The 22,919-nt window shown below is 32.3% G+C and overlaps 2 protein-coding genes across 2 annotated transcripts; both read left to right on the forward strand.

Moving 5' to 3' along the window:
* Nucleotides 1–3,127: 3,127 nt before the first annotated feature.
* Nucleotides 3,128–8,355, forward strand: LOC130944168 (beta-galactosidase 8-like). Its single transcript, XM_057872354.1, has 17 exons — nt 3,128–3,813; nt 3,895–3,990; nt 4,409–4,521; nt 4,595–4,754; nt 4,837–4,980; nt 5,083–5,171; nt 5,253–5,358; nt 5,448–5,535; nt 5,643–5,761; nt 5,843–6,004; nt 6,116–6,315; nt 6,401–6,495; nt 6,682–6,794; nt 6,934–7,149; nt 7,229–7,440; nt 7,516–7,852; nt 7,947–8,355. Exons 1-17 carry the CDS (start codon nt 3,649–3,651, stop codon nt 8,052–8,054), a joined length of 2,523 nt encoding a protein of 840 aa, XP_057728337.1. The 5' UTR covers nt 3,128–3,648; the 3' UTR covers nt 8,055–8,355.
* A 673-nt stretch (nt 8,356–9,028) lies between these two features.
* LOC130944169 (serine/threonine-protein kinase GRIK1-like) lies at nt 9,029–13,598 on the forward strand. Its single transcript, XM_057872355.1, has 13 exons — nt 9,029–9,300; nt 9,540–9,728; nt 9,847–10,204; nt 10,812–10,886; nt 10,979–11,023; nt 11,307–11,381; nt 11,615–11,702; nt 11,826–11,950; nt 12,109–12,204; nt 12,485–12,551; nt 12,638–12,753; nt 13,042–13,120; nt 13,234–13,598. The coding sequence occupies exons 3-13, from the start codon at nt 9,923–9,925 to the stop codon at nt 13,368–13,370; spliced, it is 1,185 nt and encodes a 394-aa protein (XP_057728338.1). The 5' UTR covers nt 9,029–9,300; nt 9,540–9,728; nt 9,847–9,922; the 3' UTR covers nt 13,371–13,598.
* Nucleotides 13,599–22,919: the final 9,321 nt, after the last annotated feature.

Raw genomic sequence — 22,919 nt, forward strand, 5'->3', positions numbered from 1 at the left:
GACGGTGAGTCGGTGACCATCTATAAACCATAACCATCTATTTCTAAAATTGATTTTGATGTTGCAATTAAATCTGTGCTCTAAAAGAAAGAAAACCAACTTTTATATAAATTTTCATCAATACACGATATATTCAATCACATATCATTTTATACACATATTTTAACTACTACAATAATATACACAAAAATCTACTCTCCTAATCACTTTATTATACATACTAATTCGCATGGTACATAAATGACAAAAGTGATATAAAATATGAATATAAATTATGTATTTTTTAATAATGATGTATTTTAATGTAATTTTAGCTAATTTCATTTAAGATTGTACACGAATCGGATTGCATATAGCTTAAAGTTCTATTCGATCTGTTCTGCTTCCATTGGATTTGATACAATATCTGCATTTTTTTAGGTCGGATCCGATCTGATCCAAATACTTGTGGATCGGATCGGATTGGATATCGATCGGGTATATTCGCATAATTCAAAAAATTGATTTAAGTTCCTATGTGGTTGTTTTTTCAAAAAAATGTTCAGAAAATCTATTTTTCACATGTTTAAGTTTATTTACTTTTAAAATATTATCAATAAAAGTCTTTTTAAATAAAAAAAATAATAACACAATATCTAAGTTTAATTGTTCTAAGTTGAAGTATAACATAAAAAATTAAAAATAATATGTCATAAAATTTATGACAACACACTAAAATTTATAACACAACACTTGGTGAAACTAGGCTATTTATATAATGTGCAGATATGCGGATCTGTAAATCGGATCTGCAGGTATCATGACCAAATCTATTATTCGATCCTATTATAGTGCAGATCAAATCTAATCCAATCTAATAGCTTTGCAGATCAGATAATATCCAAAAAATTCAGATCGAATGCGAATAATTACTGCGAATATATAAATATTATCTGATACATATGCAGCCCTATTTCATTTGATCCGTATTCATTATTCAGAATCATGTTTGAAAAAAAAAATATACAAACACAAATTACATTATCCTCATTCCTCATCAATATCATTTTAATCAAAATTAATTCTACAAAAATACATACATTTATTCCAAAATCCGTTTGCAAATAACGTTAATCCAAAAACACATACTCTTATATATATATATATATATATATATATATATATATATATATATATATATATATATATATATATAAAGTTATTAAAGATATAGAAACTTAAATAAATAATTTTATGACAATGTTCAAGCATATGCTGAAACTGGCGTAGGAGTAGAACTTAATTGGAGGCAATTGTGGAAGACCAAAATATTTCTAACCTCCTTAATTTGTAGGACCGGTGTCCATTGTCCACACCTTGTGCTCTTTAATTAGTTAACATCAATATTAATTTCTTATTTCTTATATGGTCCCCCCGGCCCTAAGCTTAGTAAGCTACACCATCAAGAAATTAAACTGAATTAAGGTACCTACTTGTATATTTATATTTGCATGATGGTTTCTATATTACTTATTGTGTGACGAAATACTCATTAAGCTACCTACTTTGCATGATGAATCAATATCGATAGACTTTTCTAATGAACATTTCCTTATCGTTAAAGACAAATAATCGTGCTAAATTATACACCATATATATTATATTAAAAGATTTTTATATCATTTCATCATTAAAGATGTTTCATAAAATATGCAGTAAATACCACAATCCACAAAAAGCCATATATATGATTAATTAGTTAGCTAAATAAATCTCACCCATTTTTATTTGGCTATTTAACGTAACATACAAAAATGTCTAATAATTTGACGTGATGATGTAAGTTTCATTAGAAAGAATATTAGTAAGAGACCAAACCCTTTAAATATCTATTTATATATTTCGCATATTTTATCGTTGGATAGCATGATTTCAGCGGAATCTCAATCTCCAATCATGAATCACAATTCACATGCTTCGCAGAAATAACCCAACGCAAAAAAAAAAATGTCTCATAGTACATACATTTTTTTAATATGCATGCAGTAGTTGTTGTACGCACATTATATTTATAATTTTACCACGCATACACTTTATGCCTTTATATTTAATATCAGTATTTTCTTAACCATTAATTAAAATAATATAAATATATAATTAACTAATAGCAATTATATTTTATATAGGATGTTTTCTAAATTGTGCTTGATAATGGCCAAGAGGTTTTTACGATGATGAAATAGTAGCAGAAATAGCGACAAGTTCCAGCAACAATTTCAGTTTGCGTAAAGAGTAAAAAGGAAAAAAAGTAACCAGAGTATCCAAGCAACGAACCTGTTGAAATGCTTCAGAGAATTTATTATTAATTTATTAGTCTTCTTTTTACAGGTTTTCAGATATTTTTATTTTTATTTAAAAAAAAAACGAGAAAAGGAATCACTGATTTATCATTTAGGTGCAACAGAGGTGTGAGCAAATCAACGGAATCGTTGAAAATTAAATCAATACTTATTTTACTATTAACGAAATGTCACGGTCTTATTATCGATAATCGCGTCCAAGTTTTTGGCGCGGAGAATTACGTGATTACAGATTATTTGACTCGTGACAGTTAATTAAATATTTTTATATAAATAATAGGTTTAATTTTGGGGAAAAACTCAGGTTGAGTCGATTTTATGGGAAGTTGATAGTTGATAGCCGTAAATTAGTCAAATCATCTGACAGCTCTCACAGTTATCAACTTCACATAATCATTTATTTAGTATGTATATATAAAATTATTTTATACTAACAATGTATTAAAATTAAATTCATAAATAATAATGAACAAATTATCCATGGAAGGGAGCAATTGAGTTTGAAAAAGATTAGAATGTTGGGAGAGAAGGCAATGCCGGTGAAGTGATGCAGCAGCATTTAGTACCCACACCATCAAAGTAGTTGGCTGACTTTCTATCACATACATTTCCACTTTTGCCACTTACCCATTTAACAAATCAATTCCAATTATATTTTTATTCATACGAAGATCATAATTAAATTGTGTATCTAAGTTTCTATCTTTTATTTATGCATAATTATTGACTCTTTAAAAAATCATGTTATATGATGAAACATTACATTATCTCTTGGAACATGTTATTATAGTGTTACACCTGTCTTGTACCTAAAGCGTTCTCTTTTCTCAGCTTCACTAGCTTTATAGCCTTGTGTTTTTTCTTTTTGCTGGGTTCACATTACTGTGTTCCAAATCCCCTCAATGATTGCCTATCTCACTCTCAATCCATGTGTCATACCCCATTTTCTTTGAGCAGCAAAGACACATGTGTGTGTGAGAAAAATGAGCTCATAAATGTGTCAGAAAAATTAAGTTAAGCTAAGTGTTTGTCTTCTTCCTTCTTTGTTTTCTTGTTAGGCTAATCAGTATCACCGACAGAACCAAAACCTTTTAAATTAGTAACATAAACAGTTTAATATAAACGCCTGTCAAGTCTTTCCTTAACTGTGTTAAGTGTTGTTAATTAATTACATGCATTTGGATCTGTTTGATTCCCTTCCCTCCTCTCTTTCACAAAGCGGCAAAATCAAACTGCGTTAGCATTTTCACATGCATGTAACAGATTGAAAGCCAAAGCAAGATTGTGTTTTGTTCTAACAAGAGGCTCCATGAGGAGGAACCAGATAGTTTTGGTTTTGGTTTGGGTTGTGGGCATTTATGCCACCACATTGTTGTGTGCAACGGTGGACTATGATCACAGAGCATTACTCATCGATGGAAAACGCCGTGTGTTGATATCTGGTTCTATTCATTACCCTCGAAGTACTCCAGAGGTGCCCCTCTCTTTCTCTATCTTCATATCAATGTCTCTTTGTTACTTTCTAGTTTTTTAATGTTTTTAATTTTGGTTCCAGATGTGGCCAGACCTTATTCAGAAATCCAAAGATGGAGGATTGGATGTTATTGAGACCTATGTTTTCTGGAATCAACATGAGCCAGTTAGAGGCCAGGTTTGGTTCTTCTCTTCTCTTCTGTTCTGTTTTCTTAACTTTACCATTTTTCTCATTCCCTTATTCATATGCTTCTTTTTTTTTTTTTTTTTTTATCTGCATTGCAGTGTGACATATTTGAATTTAAATAATGGAAGCTTTTATCTTGTATTAGAAACTGAAATAGGAATAAATCCACATGCTACTATCAGCTGAATTGCTACTATCCTTTCTTTTTGCTTTGTTTATTTCATAGTCAAGTTGATATAAACTAAAACATGATAGATAAAAGTGTGAAGTGCTGAACACTCTTTCACTTCTCTATGGCATCCTTAACATGTTTTCAATAATAATAATAATGATGATGGCATGAATTTGGCACAGAAAGACAATAATTGGTGACACCAAATGTTCCAATGAAAGTTGTTATTCTTGGCAGTATAATTTTGAGGGCAGGAACGATTTGGTGAGGTTTGTTAAGGCAGTAGCCGCCGCCGGTCTATACGTGCATCTTCGGATTGGTCCATATGTCTGTGCTGAATGGAATTATGGGTAAAGTTTTCTGTGTTCTTTCTCTTCTCCTTAGGCTTTCAATTTCTGATTCCTGACCTTAACTTCTCAACAGTGGTTTCCCTCTTTGGCTGCACTTTATTCCGGGAATTAAATTCCGAACCGACAACGAACCATTCAAGGCAGAAATGAAGCGATTCACGGCCAAGATTGTGGATATGATGAAGCAAGAAAAGCTCTATGCTTCACAAGGAGGACCTATTATTTTATCTCAGGTACCAGGTTTTAATGTAATGTTACTTTCTTACAGCAATGTGTATATTTGTTATTAAGAATATGCTTACTTTCTAATGCCAGATTGAGAATGAGTATGGAAACATTGATGGGCCTTATGGCGCAGCAGGTAAATCATACATCAACTGGGCTGCATCAATGGCTACATCCCTTGATACTGGTGTTCCCTGGGTCATGTGCCAGCAAGCAGATGCTCCTGATCCGATTGTAAGTTCGCTCCTTTCAAATGTCTATGTCTTTGTGCTTTATGTTTTACAAGATTATCTGTCTACATTGATCTCACTTGATTTCGAATCTATATGCTTGCAGATCAATACATGCAACGGATTTTACTGTGATCAATTCACACCAAACTCTAACAAAAAACCAAAAATGTGGACTGAGAATTGGACTGGATGGTTAGCATCATTTTCTATATGAAACAATCAGTTATTTCAGTGACTTATATATATATTTCTATCAATATTTTGGAATTGCAGGTTTCTTTCATTTGGTGGTGCTACTCCTCGTAGACCTGTGGAGGATATCGCATTCGCTGTAGCTCGCTTTTTCCAGAGAGGTGGAACATTTCAGAATTATTATATGGTAAAGCAATCTTATCAATGCTTTGTTTTTTCATTAACCATAACTAATAATAACTCTGCAACTTTTTTCATTGCATGATTTGAAAACAGTATCATGGAGGAACCAACTTTGACCGCACAAGTGGTGGACCTTTCATTACCACAAGTTATGATTATGATGCACCAATTGATGAGTATGGTATGCTCTCAAGCAGATATATGAACTGAATTCCATGTACAATAATTAAACTAAGCAATGTTCTGTGTGCATGTCTGTGATTTTTAATATCTATGATTATGCTGCAGGAATTATTAGGCAGCCTAAGTGGGGCCACCTTAAAGATCTGCATAAGGCCATAAAGCTTTGTGAAGAAGCATTGATAGCTACTGATCCAACAATTTCATCTCCTGGTCCAAAACTAGAGGTATAACTGGATTTGCATAAGGCCTGTTGTATGTTCTACAAAAGAATAATCTCTACATAATGAGTTCCTTTTAATTTATAGGTTGCAGTTTACAAAACAGGAGATAAATGTGCTGCGTTCCTTGCCAACGATAATGATAATTCCGATGCAACAGTAAAGTTCAATGGCAACTCATATCAGTTGCCAGCCTGGTCTGTGAGCATCTTACCAGACTGCAAGAATGTAGTGCTCAATACTGCAAAGGTTTGTCTCATCAACTACACTCACTCTCATGTTTATGTGGCTTCAGTGATGGATGGTTCATGATGTCAAAGTGTTGCGTAGCATGTAAGAAAATAACATCTTGTTTGACAGATTAATTCTGCATCTATGATTTCAAGCTTCACAACTGAATCCTCAAAAGCAGACACTTCTTTAGAAGCATCTACTTCAGGATGGAGCTGGATTAGCGAACCGGTTGGTATTTCGAAGGCAGATTCATTCGCTAAAATTGGATTAGCTGAGCAAATAAATACAACAGCTGATAGAAGTGACTACTTGTGGTACTCACTAAGGTATAGGCCTCCATGGTTGAAAGATCTTTCCTCTTACCAAAAATTTCTTTGTTGCTTGACAACATTTTTTCTTGTGCTTTTAAAGTGTTGATCTTCAAGATGATGCTGATTCTCAAGCTGTCCTTCATGTTGAGTCGCTTGGCCATGCACTTCATGCTTTCATCAATGGGAAGCTCGCAGGTAACTAAAATTTAAGCAATGACAATTGATGATATTTCTGGATAAGGATAACCCTGCATCTATGCATTTTCTTCCTCTCTATCCATTTAAGTTTGCAAAGCATTTGGAGAATTCATTCTTTCAACTAAGTTTTTCTTAGAATAATTTTTATCATGATTATATCAGATATTGTTCAAAACATTTCAGGGAGCAGCCAAGGAATCAATAGTAACAAGCGCGCACTCAATGTGGACATCCCCATCACTCCTGTGGCTGGGAAGAACACAATTGATCTTCTTAGTTTGACTGTCGGACTTCAGGTTCATTTTATGCGATAATATAACATTTACAGCAGGCAAATTATGATTTAGTCTATAGCATGCAATTAAGTGTTATGCTTTTAGGCTTCACCATAAATCATTAGACTTGATCAGCTAATTTGAACCTTTTACACATCAGAACTACGGATCTTTTTTCGACATATGGGGAGCCGGAATCACTGGTCCAGTTATATTGAAAGGTTTGAAGAATGGCAACACTGTTGATCTCTCTTCTCAGAAGTGGACTTATCAGGTTGGCCTCAAAGGTGAAGATTTAGGTCTATCTAGTGGAAGTTCCGGACAGTGGAACTCACAATCTACCTTGCCTAAGAACCAACCATTCATTTGGTACAAGGTAACAATTTGTTTCTTCACACTGCTGAGTTTTCTACCTCTATACTTGCTACTAACTAATATAGCACATGTTGGATTAGACAAATTTTGCTGCTCCAACTGGAAGTAATCCGGTTGCAATTGACTTCACCGGAATGGGAAAAGGCGAGGCTTGGGTTAATGGACAGAGCATTGGCCGCTACTGGCCTACTAATGCTGCTCCGAATGGCGTTTGCTCTGACTCATGCAATTATAGAGGGCCTTATACTTCAACCAAATGTCAGACAAATTGTGGAAAACCATCACAGACATTGTAAGTGTTGGATATAGTTAATGAGAAGAGTTGAAAGTAATCCTAACTTTCTGATAAACACTACTCTTGCGGCAGATACCATGTGCCGCGCTCATGGCTGAAACCAGATGGCAACATTCTTGTATTGTTTGAGGAAAGTGGCGGCGATCCGACAAAGATTTCTTTTGGTACCAAACAGGTAGCTAGCTTGTGTGCACACATATCAGATTCTCACTTGCCACCGGTAGAAATGTGGAACTCGGACACGAAATCAGGTAAGAAAGTAGGGCCTGTGCTGTCACTCAAGTGTCCTCATCAAGATCAAGTCATCTCTTCCATCAAATTCGCAAGCTATGGAACGCCATTAGGAACTTGTGGCGACTACTACCACGGACGCTGCAGCAGCAATAAAGCCATGTCCATTCTGCAGAAGGTGTTACTTTATCTCTAAGTTACTACTATGCTTTATTTATGTATTCCCTTTTCAGTTTTGTTTAAACTAACTCAAATGAGGTTTTAACTAACAGGCCTGCATTGGATCAAGTAGTTGTAGTGTTGGAGTATCAACTGATACATTTGGAGATCCTTGTAAGGGAGTGGCAAAGAGTTTAGCAGTTGAAGCAACTTGTACTTAAAAAGACATTTTTTACCATCTTGGATTGATGGAGTATTGGTTAATGCATAATGCATTAATGCCTAATGGTGCTTCATGCTAAGAGCAATGTAAGATTGTATTATTGTGGTAAGCCTGGAAATAATTGCCAAAAATAGAAGATTAGTATAGTCCCACTTGCATGGAAAAGAAGGAAAGTCTTTCAATGATGCAAGATACGTGATTATAAATAACTCTTCCAAAGTCTCACTTCCTTAATTGAAAGTAATTGTATGCGGAAAAATTTTACTTAATTGGAAAATTTAAGAAGCATTTGAAGTTTCCTTTTAACTCTCTTATACTATTATCAAGAAATCATGTGTACAATAAAAATCAGTCATTTATATATAATAGTTAATTTGATGATTAATTTTGGTACGCAAATAGAAATTTTTTATAGGTAATCTGATTAAACATTTATCTACCAAAAAGAAAAAAAATCTAGTATTAGGTTTCTAGTTGTATGTCATGTTGCCAAGTCTTACCCAAACCAAAATTGCTTGCATCACCTTATTCATGTTTGGTAAGTAACCTTCTTTTCTTTATTGAACCACGAAAAATCTTACAAATCTTCCAACTTGCGACACGCCAGGGTCAGAAAAGACGACTATTTATTTTCTTCACATTGAATAATATTTAGGGTTGCGTTCTAATTTTGTTTTTTACCGTAAAAAAATATAAAAAAAATCTAATTTTGTTTTTCAGTTATGTTGCCATGTTGGCAGTTTGATGACAAACGAAAACAACCGAAAGTGGTGTAATGTGTAAAATGGCCAAACTGTGTTGCCGTTGTTCCATTCTTTCTAATTTTCTAATTTTCTATTCCCCCCCACTAAATCTCTCCTTTTTATCACTTACACCCCCAACTTTTTATTATTCTCACTTTCCGCCCCCCCCCCCCCCCCCCCCCCACTCCCCACAATGATTTATTCGATCTAGGGTTTTTTTTTTAATCTTATATTTTAAAAAAATTCCTCGCATTCGAATTGCGACAACTTCTCGAATCTGAAGCTTTCAGCTTTGTCATCCCATTCACAATTGCAATGTAATTGCAGCTGAGATTGTTTCCTTCAATTCGCTTCTTGAATTACTGGAGCTACTCGATCAAATTTGGAGCTAGGGTTCCCAAATTTGGCTCCCCCAAAACCAACCAACTGCCGAAAGTTTAGTCTTTTGAAGTTGCAAGCAAAGGGTTCTCGCACGTTTTCGTCCTCCTCGAGGAAAAAGAGGTACCTTGTTGTATCTATTTGTTATTATTATAATAATAATATAATATTGAGTTGTCTGTCACTGTCGTTTCCCCTCCTGAAAGTTCTATATTCTGTATGCGATTTTGTCTCTTTTTCCCCCCTCAAAGATTCAGATAAGTTTTAGAGTATTTTATTGATGGGGTGGCTATTCTTATGTCTTTCTTTTTGAGGGGTCTCTTTTTTTATTAGTTTGTTGATTTTCCTCTGTTTCCTTTCAGGGTAAAAGGTCAACGAATTTTGCATTGGTGAGTACTGGGCTGAGCTTATAAACTGGAGTTCAAGCAATGTTGGGTGTGAAACGTAGTGGGTTAAGTTTCTCTTCCTGTTTACTTCATCTAGCTGAATGGCATCCTTTAGAATAACAGTGTTAAGCAGGGCTTGAAGCCCTTCTTTTTCTTTCGTATCAGGTACTATCTTCTTATTAAATCATTAAAGTAGCGAGTACAATCTTATTTTGTGCTCTGATCCATGAAATCTGGCAATCTGATTTAGCCTTAAACTGTTTGATGAAATCATACTTATTAGGATATGTGCTTTGGCCGTTTGAGGTGAATCAGATTAGTGCTGTGTATTTAGATTGGTGAGTGCTGTAGTTTGCGAAATGATCAGTTTCTGTAATTGTTTTGGGATAATCAAGAAAGGAAAAAATGAAAGGGCTAAGCAAAGTGTAAAAAAAATTTTCTCACGGGGACTGTTGCGTGGAGAAACAGAAGATGATTTCTCATATAGTGGTGAGTTTACTAGTAACACCACCAGTGGAGATGAAAGTGACAGCCAGCCTCGAGCCAACCGATCGGAGGAAATTTTGAACTTGAGAGCAGAGAAGGACATGGCTTGTAGGCGGGTTCCTGTTAAGGAGACCAACAAACTTGTTCGTGAAGAGGTGATTCATAATTGTGTGGATAGCTGCCTTTTTAGTTTTTTCTGTAATGTTGCTTTCAACGTATAGTCAAGCATCTTCAAGACTAAGTGTGCTAGTGAATGGTTGAGTTCAATAATGCTGAAACATGCGTTCACGCAAAATTTATCTGATCTTTTTAAGTAAAAGAATTCTTATCAATCTTTGATGAAGTGACACATGACAAATAAAGAATTTTTTTTAATACTATTTTTACCACTTGGTAGTCTTGATATTAAGCTGAGGTTGAAACTTTGTAACCCTTTTGAGTAATTCCTTTCTTGATAAAATGATGTTGTTTGATCCATATAGCCGACCCCACCTACTGGGGCACGGCTTTGTTGTTGTTGGCATCTTCTTTGTTGGTAGTTTCTTTCTTCTTAGTTTTGTTTGTTGTTTGTTCTATGTTTCTTAGATTTTCAGAGTAACAGTTTTATATCCTGTCCATTATTCATGGAGTTGAATTGCATGTTATTTGTGTTTGTCCAAACCTGTCTGAAATATGGTTAGTTATTTGATTTCTCAATTGTATTGCATGTCTCTTTTGCCAGTTTATATCAATTGCTTTATTCTAATTATATTGTCCTTTCAGGATGAAGATGGGAACAAAATGATCAATGAGTATGTTCGGGAGTACAGGATTGGTTCAGGTAGTTATGGCAAAGTGGTAAGTGTGGTGTTTGTGGAATTTTGATTTTTATGTTCTCAGTCAATAGTTCAATACAGCTTTTCTGAGCCTTTCCATTGTAAATATTGCAGGTTCTATATCGAAGTATTGTAGATGGAAAGCATTATGCAATTAAGGTAAGGATACCCTTTGGTATGGGCTGGCAGATTATTTCATGGTAACAAATATAGCTGATTCTTTGAGGAGGAAATGGGAACTGGTCATTGTAGAGGGTAGTGTGTTGTAGATAGTTAGCTACACTAGCTAGTTTGACTCTGAAATTCCAGACTCTTTTATTAGGAGAATAGAAGAACTTATGCAACAACCAAAGGCTCACTGCCATGTGCATATGTACAATAGTATTATCAAGATAAGAGCATAGTTTCTCATTTATTGAGGTTGAATCTTTTTGAACTGCAGTCCTTTCATAAGTCCCATTTGCTGAAGCTTCGAGTTGCAGGCTCTGAAACCGCCATGTCTGACGTTCTGCGTGAGGTACATTTTTATACAGAAGAAGCATTCATATAGTCAGTTTTAGAAAATATATAGTTTTTCTTTTGCAAATGCTTTACCTTTTATATTAACAATTTCCCCCCTTTTCCCACAATTTTGTGTACGTTTTATCCATGATTGTGAATATCTGGTTTGTTACATCCAATGACTTGATTGTTACAGCTTTTCTTTACTGTCCTGCAGTAAGTTAAAATGTTCATATTCATTATTTTCAGGTACTTATTATGAAAATGGTGGAACATCCTAATATAGTCAATCTCATTGAGGTGATTGATGACCCAGAATCAGATTGCTTCTACATGGGTACTCATGACTATTTTCCTTTTGCTTTTGTTACCTGAAATTTTCTTTCATATTTGAGCCTTAAGCTTGAAAATAAGAACTTGTTAACATTGTGTGTTTAATTGCTATTCTTTTCCTATGCAGTGCTAGAATATGTGGAGGGCAAATGGTTTTGTGAGGGTTCGGGTCGTGGTTGTGCCTTGGTGGAAGACACTGTTAGGAAATACTTGCGTGATATAGTATCTGGATTAAGATATCTTCATGATCATGTATGATCTCTCAACAAATCTTTTTTGGTTTATTTTGACTCAACTCCCCCCTGTTCCCCTCTGTTCCTCTCTTTTACTTGTACATTTTTTGCTACTTTGGTTTGGAAGACTATGTTAGTATGATGATTGTTTACCCTTTTTTTGTGTGTGAAAAACAGAATATAATACATTTGGACATCAAACCCGATAATTTGTTGATTACTCGTGAGGGTAAAGTCAAGATAGGGGATTTCAGTGTCAGCCAGGCTTTTCAGGTAATGTAAATTAATGAGCTTAAAGAATTATGATGGTTGAATGATATGAAAGCTGAGACGTTTACAAGTCTTGGACATTACATTATGTGTGAAAAGTGACTTTGATACTTAAATTTTCTTCTAGCGAAAATATCAGGAGTTATAATGTAAGAATTATGCTTATCTGGGGGCAGTACATATGAACTCAAAACGACTAATCAGTCATATATTGGTGACATTACATGGTTGTTGGATACCCTAGAAAGTAATATTGAAACTTGTACTTGGTTTCACCATGCAGGACAATAATGATATACTTTATCGATCACCTGGCACGCCTGTTTTCTCTGCACCAGAATGTTGTGTAGGTTAGTTTACTTTCGAGCTTGTAATATACTTAACACTATGGAAGCATATGATCTCATTGCAGTTATGTCGTGATAATTTAATGTAGGCGGTACATATCATGGTAAAGCTTCAGACACATGGGCAGTTGGAGTTACTTTGTACTGTATGATAATGGGTGAATACCCATTTCTCGGAAAAACGCTTCCAGATACATATGAAAAAGTACGAATTATTTTTCATTATTAGCCACGTGAATAGATCCTCTCATTTCAAAATTCCACATGCTCTTATTGTAGGCAAATGTTTGCCGTTATTCAGGGACTAGAACATAAAAGCATAGAGTGAATTTTGACATGAAGAGCCCTCTCATTATTACATACCGAAGTGGATTAATAGGCGCTAAGCCAACTTTTTTTAAAGAATTCAATGTAAAGTAGATAGTTAGATATTTCATGCTTCATGTTTTCGTCATATACTATAGAATCTCAGCATATTGTTTTCTTCATCCAGATAGTCAATAATCCATTAGTACTTCCGGATGACATTAACCCACAATTAAAGAACTTGATTGAAGGACTACTTTGCAAAGGTACACATGATCATGCATCATTTGTGTTAAATTCCTTTTGGGGGGTTTTAAACCTGTTTAAAGAGAAGTACATAATATCCTATTTCAATTAAAATTGTGTGGTTGTGTGGCAGATCCAAAAGCAAGGATGACATTGAATGAAGTTGCAGAGCATAGCTGGGTTATTGGAGATGATGGGCCCATCAGTGAATACATGTGTTGGTGCAAACAGAAGAGGCTTGTGGTGGAACAAGAACAACACCACCCTTAGAAGATAGGACCACTATGCTTTTGCCTTCACAGAAAGATAGGATTTTCTTTTTGTACTGTGAAAAGGCCAATATATGTGCTAGTATACCCTTTGGACAACATGCATGAACTTTTTGTTAGAGCAGATCAAGTTTCCAAGGAATCCTTGTAATTTTAAGTAGCTAATCCTTCTGTTTTGGTACATAATTAATTAATTGTTTATTGAGAGTGATTGATTTTTATGGACACTTATTATACTCAAAAAGACCTATATATAGTGATCCAAACAATCCACACGAAACTTCAACTTTGATTTTGATTATCAAATTTACAAAGCTATTCTAATATGGTCCTTTATATTTTTTTTTCCATCTTATTTTTCAATTTCACAGGACAAGGACTAATTTGTCGTGTATTGAAGTTCGACTTACAAGGTGTTTTGAAACTCTTTGGAATTCAATCCCAGTGTTTGAAACAAAAATAATTAAATTATATTAGATGGAATTTAATTCAATTCTATTATTTTTTCTCAAAATCAATTCCGATTCAAATAGGTCCGATTTAGAATTTCATTCTATTAGGATTTTACTTAAAACTTAAAATGTTTAAAATATTCTTATAATCTAATTATTTCTTAACTTTTATCATTCACATTCTCTCAACCTTACCATTTTCATTCTCTTTCCTTTCTTTCAAGTCACTTAATCTAATGTATAGGTCTATTATATAGATCTAAAAAAAATTATCTACACGTATAAAATTTATGTGTTTAATTTAAATTAATGATACCAAGCATTGGCCAATACGTCTGAATATTTTAAGTGAAGTTATGTCAATCATGACACTAACAAAAAGTGGCACAATTTTACTCTATTTTAATTATATGAATTAGTTGCTATAATTTACCGTTAATAACTAATTTTATTTTACTTGCTATGTCATTAGACCATTCAACAAGTTGGTTCTTAGTTCCTGTTTATTTTCTGTTGTTAGTTTATCGTTAGAATCAAACATAAAAAACTATTTAATTTTTTAATTAATAATAATATTTTTTAAATTTAATATTTTTAGATTAATCTAATTTTTGTTTTTTAAAAGAAGTGAACACAGTTTAGTTAAAAACAAAATTTAGTTAAAAAATATAATCTTTTAATTATTTCATATAATTTAATATATAAATATATTTATTATTTAAATATGATGTTATATTAATAAAAAATAAAGTTATTTATTATGAAATTTTAATTTATTTGATAAATATTCTATTAAAATTTAATTTAATTTTATAATTTTACTAATTTATTTTAAATATTAGAATTTAATTCAATTTTATACTATTAAAATTTTAAAATAGGTTATTCAGAATCTGTCACTCATCAATAAATTATTGATGTATAAAATAAAATTTAAATTCTTAATATTTATTTAAACAGATGAGTGAAGTGAGTACTTATCAAGTGGGTTAATATGTCCTTTATTATCACAGTGCGTTATTGCCAACCCTGTCTCAAACCCAACTACCCAAGTGATGCGTCACCAATTCAATTTTCCTTGTGTTAACACTTGCAAGCTGAACTCACAGATACGTGTCCTTTTATTCCTTCCCTTTGCATTGCTGCTATCAATTAATTAATTAATGAAATACTATCAAGTTTGCAAGGCAACTTTCAAGTTCTGATTGGGGCAGAGCTACTTAGCTTTGTACTTATTTTTTATTGATATTGATATAACTTTGGTTCGAGAACTAAGCAGTTCCCTACTTAATTATTAGAAATGAAAAGAAAAATGGGCATTGCAAAGCCATTATTCTAATGGGATAATGTATATACTCTCCATTCTTTTTCTATATCTTTAACCTAATTAATGTGTATCTATCTAGATATACATAATATATTATTAGTCGAAAATAAAAGTACTAATTAAGGAAAAGAAGTATTGTATTGATTTAATGTTATTATGAGCAGTTATATATAGATAAATGAATTGAAAGTAGAGAATAAATTAAAGTGGTTATTGGTGGCAGTTGCATGAGTTTGTGGTTTTCGTGAACGCGTAGTACTCTTGAAAAGTCATGTTCATGCACGCAAAGAGACAAAAGCAGATGCAGTTTTTGGCTGTGTATGTGTTATCATCACCACTCACCCCCCTTTAATTTGTTCTCCTCCTTTTGGTTTTTTTTGACTTGAAATTTCAACTTCATCGACTAGCTAATGTAACTAACTTCATTCTTCAACTTCTCTACGCCTTTAATTTCTATCTAAGCCAGCCACTAGAATGCATCACAAATTCTTGTAATTTAATTTTCTTTCATTTTTTGGTGTTAGAAGAAAACGTGCATCTTGGTTTCATAGAAAGTTTCAGTACCATATACAATACCTTCTTTTTTCCTGCCTCCAACGTGTCACACCGCACACTCTCACATGCAATTATAAATTATTCAGCGAAAATTCAATTTTTTCGTAAAATTTATAGTTAAAAATTATTAGATGATAATTTAGTCAAATCTATTTAATTATTTATTAATTTTTAAATATTAACTTCACGTAAAATTAATTGCACTAAATTATTAACGGTTAGTTATTCATAAAGTAACTAGAATATTCTTTTTGAATTTAATTTTTATCTATATAATTATATTTTTATTTTTGTTAAAATTTTTTAAGTTGAGTATTAAATTTATAAATTAGATAGCTTTCAAATTTTTGGTATTTACTTAATTATATTATCAAATCAATAATAGTAATATTTACTTTTTATATTGAGAGAATATGATCATAAAAAATAATTAATTCAATTAAATAATTATATATTATATTTATACTATTACTACATTAAAATTATTTTTCTTTTCATTAAGAAATAAAATTGTAAGGAACAGGAAATAGTATCTGGCCTTAGCTTGTGTCAGTGGAATCAAGATTTTGTCCATCAATCTTTGAGCTTAATTAACTATTTAAGGTTATTCTCTCTAAAATGTATTGTATTCTAAATCTCAATCTGATTGAATCAGATTAAAACTTTCTAAACTAAAAAAAATTATAAAAAATCTTATCACTTTTGAATCAAAATAATAAAACTCACACATGATAAAAATAATAAATTTAATGATAATTAATCTCTATACTTTAGAGAAATTTTTCTATTAAAATCAAATTGGATATCTAAATTGTATTAGAGTCACCAAAACAAATCATGACTGTGACAAAATGGTAGTTAATTACATATAGTATACCTTATATATAGCACACATTTGACTATCTAAGTAAACCATCGTTATCCAACACCAGATCATCAGCTACTGCAATTTATCCTAAATTTTCAAATGAAGTATAATGTATTCTCTTAGGATAAAGTAGTATGATTTGACTATTTAAATAAATTTGACAAACTTAAATAAAAAAACATTTTATTTATCACTTTTTTTTTATTAATTTATAGTTATATTTTATCATAAATTATAAAAATACTACACCATTATTGTTAGCAACATCTTAATAATTCACATAAATGTTATACTAAGGGCAACCCTAGCTAACACTTGCTCTAAGATCAACTTAATTTAGTTAAAACTTGGGGTAAAATATCCTTCAAAAGTTCCAATTATAAGTTATAGAGGTTTCGTCAATGTTAAATAATTAAAACACGTATTAAGCTGATTTCTAATTGATTTTCCAACTAACCTTTCATCTCAAATCTCTTGGAGTGTTTGTGGTAGTTCTGATCATCGTGAAAATTTATGTATAGTTGTGTTCATATAAAATTATTAATTAAAAATTATTAAATAATTTGATATATTTAATTAAATAATTTAATATATTTGATTAAATTTTTTCTTATTTTTTTGTTAACAAATGTGATTAATTATTAATGTCTCTTCACTAATAACCTGAAATTCCTGTACAACTAACTTTATGTAAAATTAATAATTGAGAACAATTAAATACCAATTTAATCAAACCTGTCAAATTATTTAACAACTCTAAATTAATTGTACCTAAGTTTTCATCAATAAATTAAATCAGTAACTAGGAGTCAGTTTGGGTAAACAACTTAATTAAACTACTTTTAAAAAAATAACTTAAACAATAAATGATTATATTAAAAGTAACTTATAAATAAGTTATTTTGTATTTGGATTTTTAGTTCTAAAAGTACTTATTTTATAAAAATGTGATAAAAAATAGTAGCATTATGAGAGAAGTCATTTTTTTTAACTTCTCTATAAACTCCTAAATAGCTTCTTAAAAAACTGCAATTTAGTTTTGAAAATTGCACCAAACATTAATATTACTACTTTTTATAAATCAAAAACTCAAAAAATTATTTTTAAAACTTTTCAAACGGACCCTAATTTTAGTTAGCTATTTGTAACTAATTATTCATACGCTAACTAGTTTTTTTTTTTAAATCCTCTATTTTTATACAGTACAAAAGATAATTAATTTTTTTTTAACAATTGAATATTAGCAAAAGATAGTTACGACATGGCAGTTGCAAGTTGGAAGAACGAAATGCAAGAGGTGTGAAATTAAAATTCAACCGAAATGAGTCGACATTCGGCGCATGCAGCACAGAGGAACAATAATTTCAAAATTTGTGGATTTATTTATTAGGGAAAAAAAGAAAGAAAAAAAGAATAAAGTTGTAAGATGCTGGATTGATGTTGACGTGAAAACGAAAGTTGAAGAAAATTAAATGGAAGCATATGAAAACATGAATCATGTGGCGTGCAAACACCATGCTCTAATAACTACATTTAGCAGATAGAGGTTGGTGATAAGATTGTTTAATTGCCATAATTAATTAAGTAGTGATATTTATATTTGACATTTGATTTTGATATATGATATGGGTCTGGGTTTTATTACAATACTAAATTAAATAGATTTTATGACCATATTTGTATATATAGTTTATATGAATGTAATTAAGCTTTTGTTTTCACTGTTTTTATGGAAAATCTTTCCGTTAATTAATTTTTATTATATTTTTTAAAATTTAATTTTGATATATTGTGTTACACTTATATAAATTTAATCACATAACGTCACGTTAGTAAAATTAATTTTTATATTAATCATAATCATTCAAAATAATAGTTATAGTTAGATGACGGTATAAAACATTTTTTATTGTTATATAAAAATTAAAATAAAAGATAAATAGATCTCTAATTTGTTTTGTGGACATTTTCGTTCCTGACCATTAAAAAATACTTTTTAAGTTTCTGATATCCTTAAAAGTGGACTGATCAATCCTTTTGTCCAAATACCTCCCTTAGATTCAACGAAAAATGCTTGTCACGCATACGCTGAGTCACGCATATGCTCGCCATGAATTCTCCACCTCACCATGAATTCTCCATGTTTTTTTTCTTCCATTTCTGTCAAGTCATTCTTGTCTTCAAAACTTTAAATTACTCAAACAAACATATCAAAACATCGAATTGGAAAAAAGTAAATTAAATTTAGCAATTTAGGGTTTAGGGTTTAGGGTTTAGATTTTTTTTCTTCCATTTCTGTCAAGTCATTCTTGTCTTCAAAACTTTAAATTACTCAAACAAACATATCAAAACATCGAATTGGAAAAAAGTAAATTAAATTTAGCAATTTAGGGTGTGTTTGAGATTCACGTTGAGGAAGAGAGAAGTCCGTTTGAGTGTCTTGAACGTCCAATTTTTAGTACTCTCTTTCATATTTTGATTTTTATATTTTTTATTGTATTTTTTATTTTTATGATAAATATTTTAATATTATTTTTTAGTATTTTAATGTTATATTTTTATTGCATTTTTTATTCACATGACAACTATTATTAATATAAATTTTTATTTTTATTAATTTTTATGATATTTTTATTATTTTTTGTTTATAAAAATTTTTTTTATTCTTTATTATACCATATTTATGTTGTGTATAAATTTTTTTATTTTTTATTTGATTTTATTCATATAAATTTTATTTACTTATTATAATTTTTTTGTTCATATGATATATGTTGTTAGTTGTAATTATTATATATTATGTTTATATAAAATGTTTTTCGCTTTTTTTACTATACTTCTCACATCATAAATAATAAAAATTTATAGTCTAAAATTATACTAAATTAAAGAGTACTAACGGTACTAAAAATATTATAGAATATTTTTTTGTTTGATAATTGATATTATAAAATATATAGTACTCTTTTTCATATTTTTATTTTTTATTATATTTATTTTATTTATATGATAAATATTTTTTATATTTTTTTAGTGTTTTGCTTTTTCATGTATATTATTATTTTTTATTGTTTTTAGTTCATCTAATTTTTTTATTATATGAATTTTTTTATGATATTTCTTATTATTTTTTATATATTTTTATCAGTATTTCATTAGTATTTAAAATTTTGAAAGTAAAAATAGCTTGAAAGAAATAGAAAAAAAACATGCAAAGTGGAAAATTTAGAAGGGAGTAGAGAATTTATGGCTACGCGCATGCGTGACACACGCATACGCGCGAAGAGGAAATCTGGCCAGCGACGCGTACGCGTGACAAACATTATGGTAGTCACGTCAGACTTTTTTGTTGAGTGTGACAAAAATATTTGAACGGAAGGACTGATCCGTCCAACTTTTAAAGACGTCAAAAACTTAAAATATTTTTCAGTAATAAAAAACAAAAATATTTACAAAAAAAATCAGAACCTATTTAACTTTTATTCTAAAAATTAAACTCTACTTTCTGATCTCCAACCGTGATGAATTTTTTCTTGTGTTTAAGACCCTATCCGATCTAAAGCCTCATTCGAATTTGAAGTATAATTTTTTTAGATTAAATTTGTTATTTTTATTGAGTGTGATTTTTTCAATAAATGCAACCCATGCTTCGAGTAGATTCGCTCCACGCGGTCCAAAATTATATTTTTATTATATTAATTTAGTTACCATGTAATCTCATCTCACCCCTTTCGAGAACCCACCTGCAAAAAATCCGTCTAATGCGAGGTAGGTAACTACTCGACCGAATCAGATAGAAATAAAGTAGATACCCACAGGTTTTAGGGTTTTGGCACAGTCATTCACCGCCATGAGAGTGGGATTTGTTCGTGGGGGACATTCTCGGGCACATGAACCTAGACAACTGCACCGAACGGAGCAAGATCAGATGCAGCGACTCATGAAGAAAGTGCGCAAGGAAGGAGAGGGTCAAGTTTTCACGGGAGAAGTAACACTGGTACCTAGAGAAGAAGATTGGATGATAGGAGCAGAGGAGGAATACGAACGGGCAGGCACTGGGCACAAAACTTTCAGTGAGGCTGTGAAAGGAGGAAAAACTCCAGTGGGAGAGATGGAAGATGATGAGTTCTCAGAGTCTGAGGAAATTTCAGAGGATGAAGATGAAGTTATGGAAATCGCTCCAACACAAGTACTCAGAAACCAGAAAATTGATAAACAGCAAGAGCCAGATATTAGAGTAGAGAAGGTGAATGGGATGTTTAATTTTGTCATCAATGAAGCTGGTTTAAAAAAGCTTAGACATCCTTGGTGGGATACTCTTATAGTAAAGCTTTTGGGAAGGAGGATCTCCCTTCCAGTTCTAAACAGGAGGCTTGAATCTATGTGGAGCAAACAGGGATCCATTGAGGTAATAGATTTGGGAAATGATTACTTCATAGTAAAATTCTTCTCTCAGGAGGATTTGGACTTTGCTTTAACTGGAGGACCTTGGAGGATTTTTGATCATTATCTAGCCCTGAGACCATGGAAGCCAAATTTCAATCCGGTTGAAGCTACCATAGATTATATTGCAGCGTGGGTGAGGCTCCCGGGTTTAGCCATTGAGTATTACGAAGAGGAGATGCTAAAGAAGATTGGAAATATTCTTGGGAGAACTTTGAAGGTGGACTCAAACACAGCGGATAAATGTCGTGGTAAATTCGCTCGGCTCTGTGTAGAGTTAGATTTAACAGAACCTCTAGTTTCTCAGTACTCCATTAATGGAGTGAGATACACTGTCGAGTATGAAGGCTTGCACAACATCTGTTTTGGGTGTGGCATGGTTGGTCATGATAAATTCAACTGCCCAAAATCAAAGGTGCAAGAGATGCCTGGCAATGGAATTGATTTACATGATAAGAAGAAGGGAGATGAAGAAGGTGATCAGTCTGCTCAGAAGGAAGATGGAGGAAGAACTCAACCAGCCCAGAATGGTGAAATGAAGGAGGACAGTAACGACAATTCCAATAATAAGGGTAAAAGTGTAATTCAAGATGAAGGAGGTGATTATGGTCCTTGGATGGTAGTCAAAAGGACAAATCGTGGAAAGAGAGCAACAAAAGGGAATAGTGGAGCAGAAGGTGGAGGTATGAATGTGGATGGTACTAGGAATCCTCAAAGCAAAGAAGGTACGAGATTTGCCATTCTGAGAGAGAATGATGAAGGGAATAATCATGCTGAGGTAGCCGTTGGCTTGAAACCTACAAATTTTAAAGAAATTCCAAGTAAAGTCCCGAGTCCATCTTCCCAGCCTATAAATTTTGTGCCCCATAACCAAGTCAACAAAAAAGTCCAAAAACAAGCACAAAAAACGAACCCACAAACGCCCACAAAAAAGAATCCTAACTCTGAGCCATCTACATCTAATCAAGCCCACAACCCCTTGACCCAACACAGGACTCTTTCACAGCAGAATCCAAACATAGAACCTACTTTCCACCTGATTAACCAACGGAACAACTTGACCCCTGCACAGACAACCTCTCCTGTCCCAATCACTAATGATGTTCCTCTTCTAGAGTCTCCCACTAAGCAAAATATTGAGGATTCACTTCAACAGACAAGTATGGTTGAAGAGTTTGTCCCTGAGACGATTCAAGAGGATGAGAACATGGAAGACCATCAGGGACCACCTCCTGCACCTCCTGATCTGAATTCGATAGGAACAGATGTTATGTTGGAGGCTATCAGAAAATATGAGGAAACAAGGCCCAACTCACCCCAGCAATCAGAGCCAATTAAGCTTAATGCAGAGAATGAAATCTCATTGGGGATTCAGCATGGGTTTGCTCCAGAGGGAGACGAAGACATGCCTATGGTAGAATAGGTTGGTGTTATTCCTACCTTTCTTTTATTTTCCAATGATAGTTATGTGCTGGAACTGTAGGGGTGCTGCTAGTGAGTCATTTAGTCGCACATTTTTGGAAATTATAAGGATTAATAAGCCTGATATAGTCATTCTAATGGAAACAAGATGCAGTGGTGAGAAAGCTAGGAAGACCATTAGTAATTTTGGATTTGATTTTTATTATATTGAGGAAGCTGTTGGTTTTAGTGGGGGTATATGGGTGATGTGGAAGGATCCAAATATTTGTTATAAGTACCTTGAAATCCAAAACGCAATATGTTCACATGAATGTTAAGAAGGATTATGATGATGATTGGTTCCTAACTGCTGTGTACGCAAGTCCTCAAGAGGTGAATAGGAGAGAACTTTGGAATGATATCAAGATGGTTAAGAATGGGATCAGAGGTCCATGGTTAGTGGTGGGCGACTTTAATGAAATAGCAGATCCTTCAGAGAAGAAA

This window comes from Arachis stenosperma, chromosome 8 (genome assembly GCF_014773155.1).
Source record: "Arachis stenosperma cultivar V10309 chromosome 8, arast.V10309.gnm1.PFL2, whole genome shotgun sequence".
In the NCBI taxonomy this organism is placed as follows: domain Eukaryota; kingdom Viridiplantae; phylum Streptophyta; class Magnoliopsida; order Fabales; family Fabaceae; genus Arachis; species Arachis stenosperma.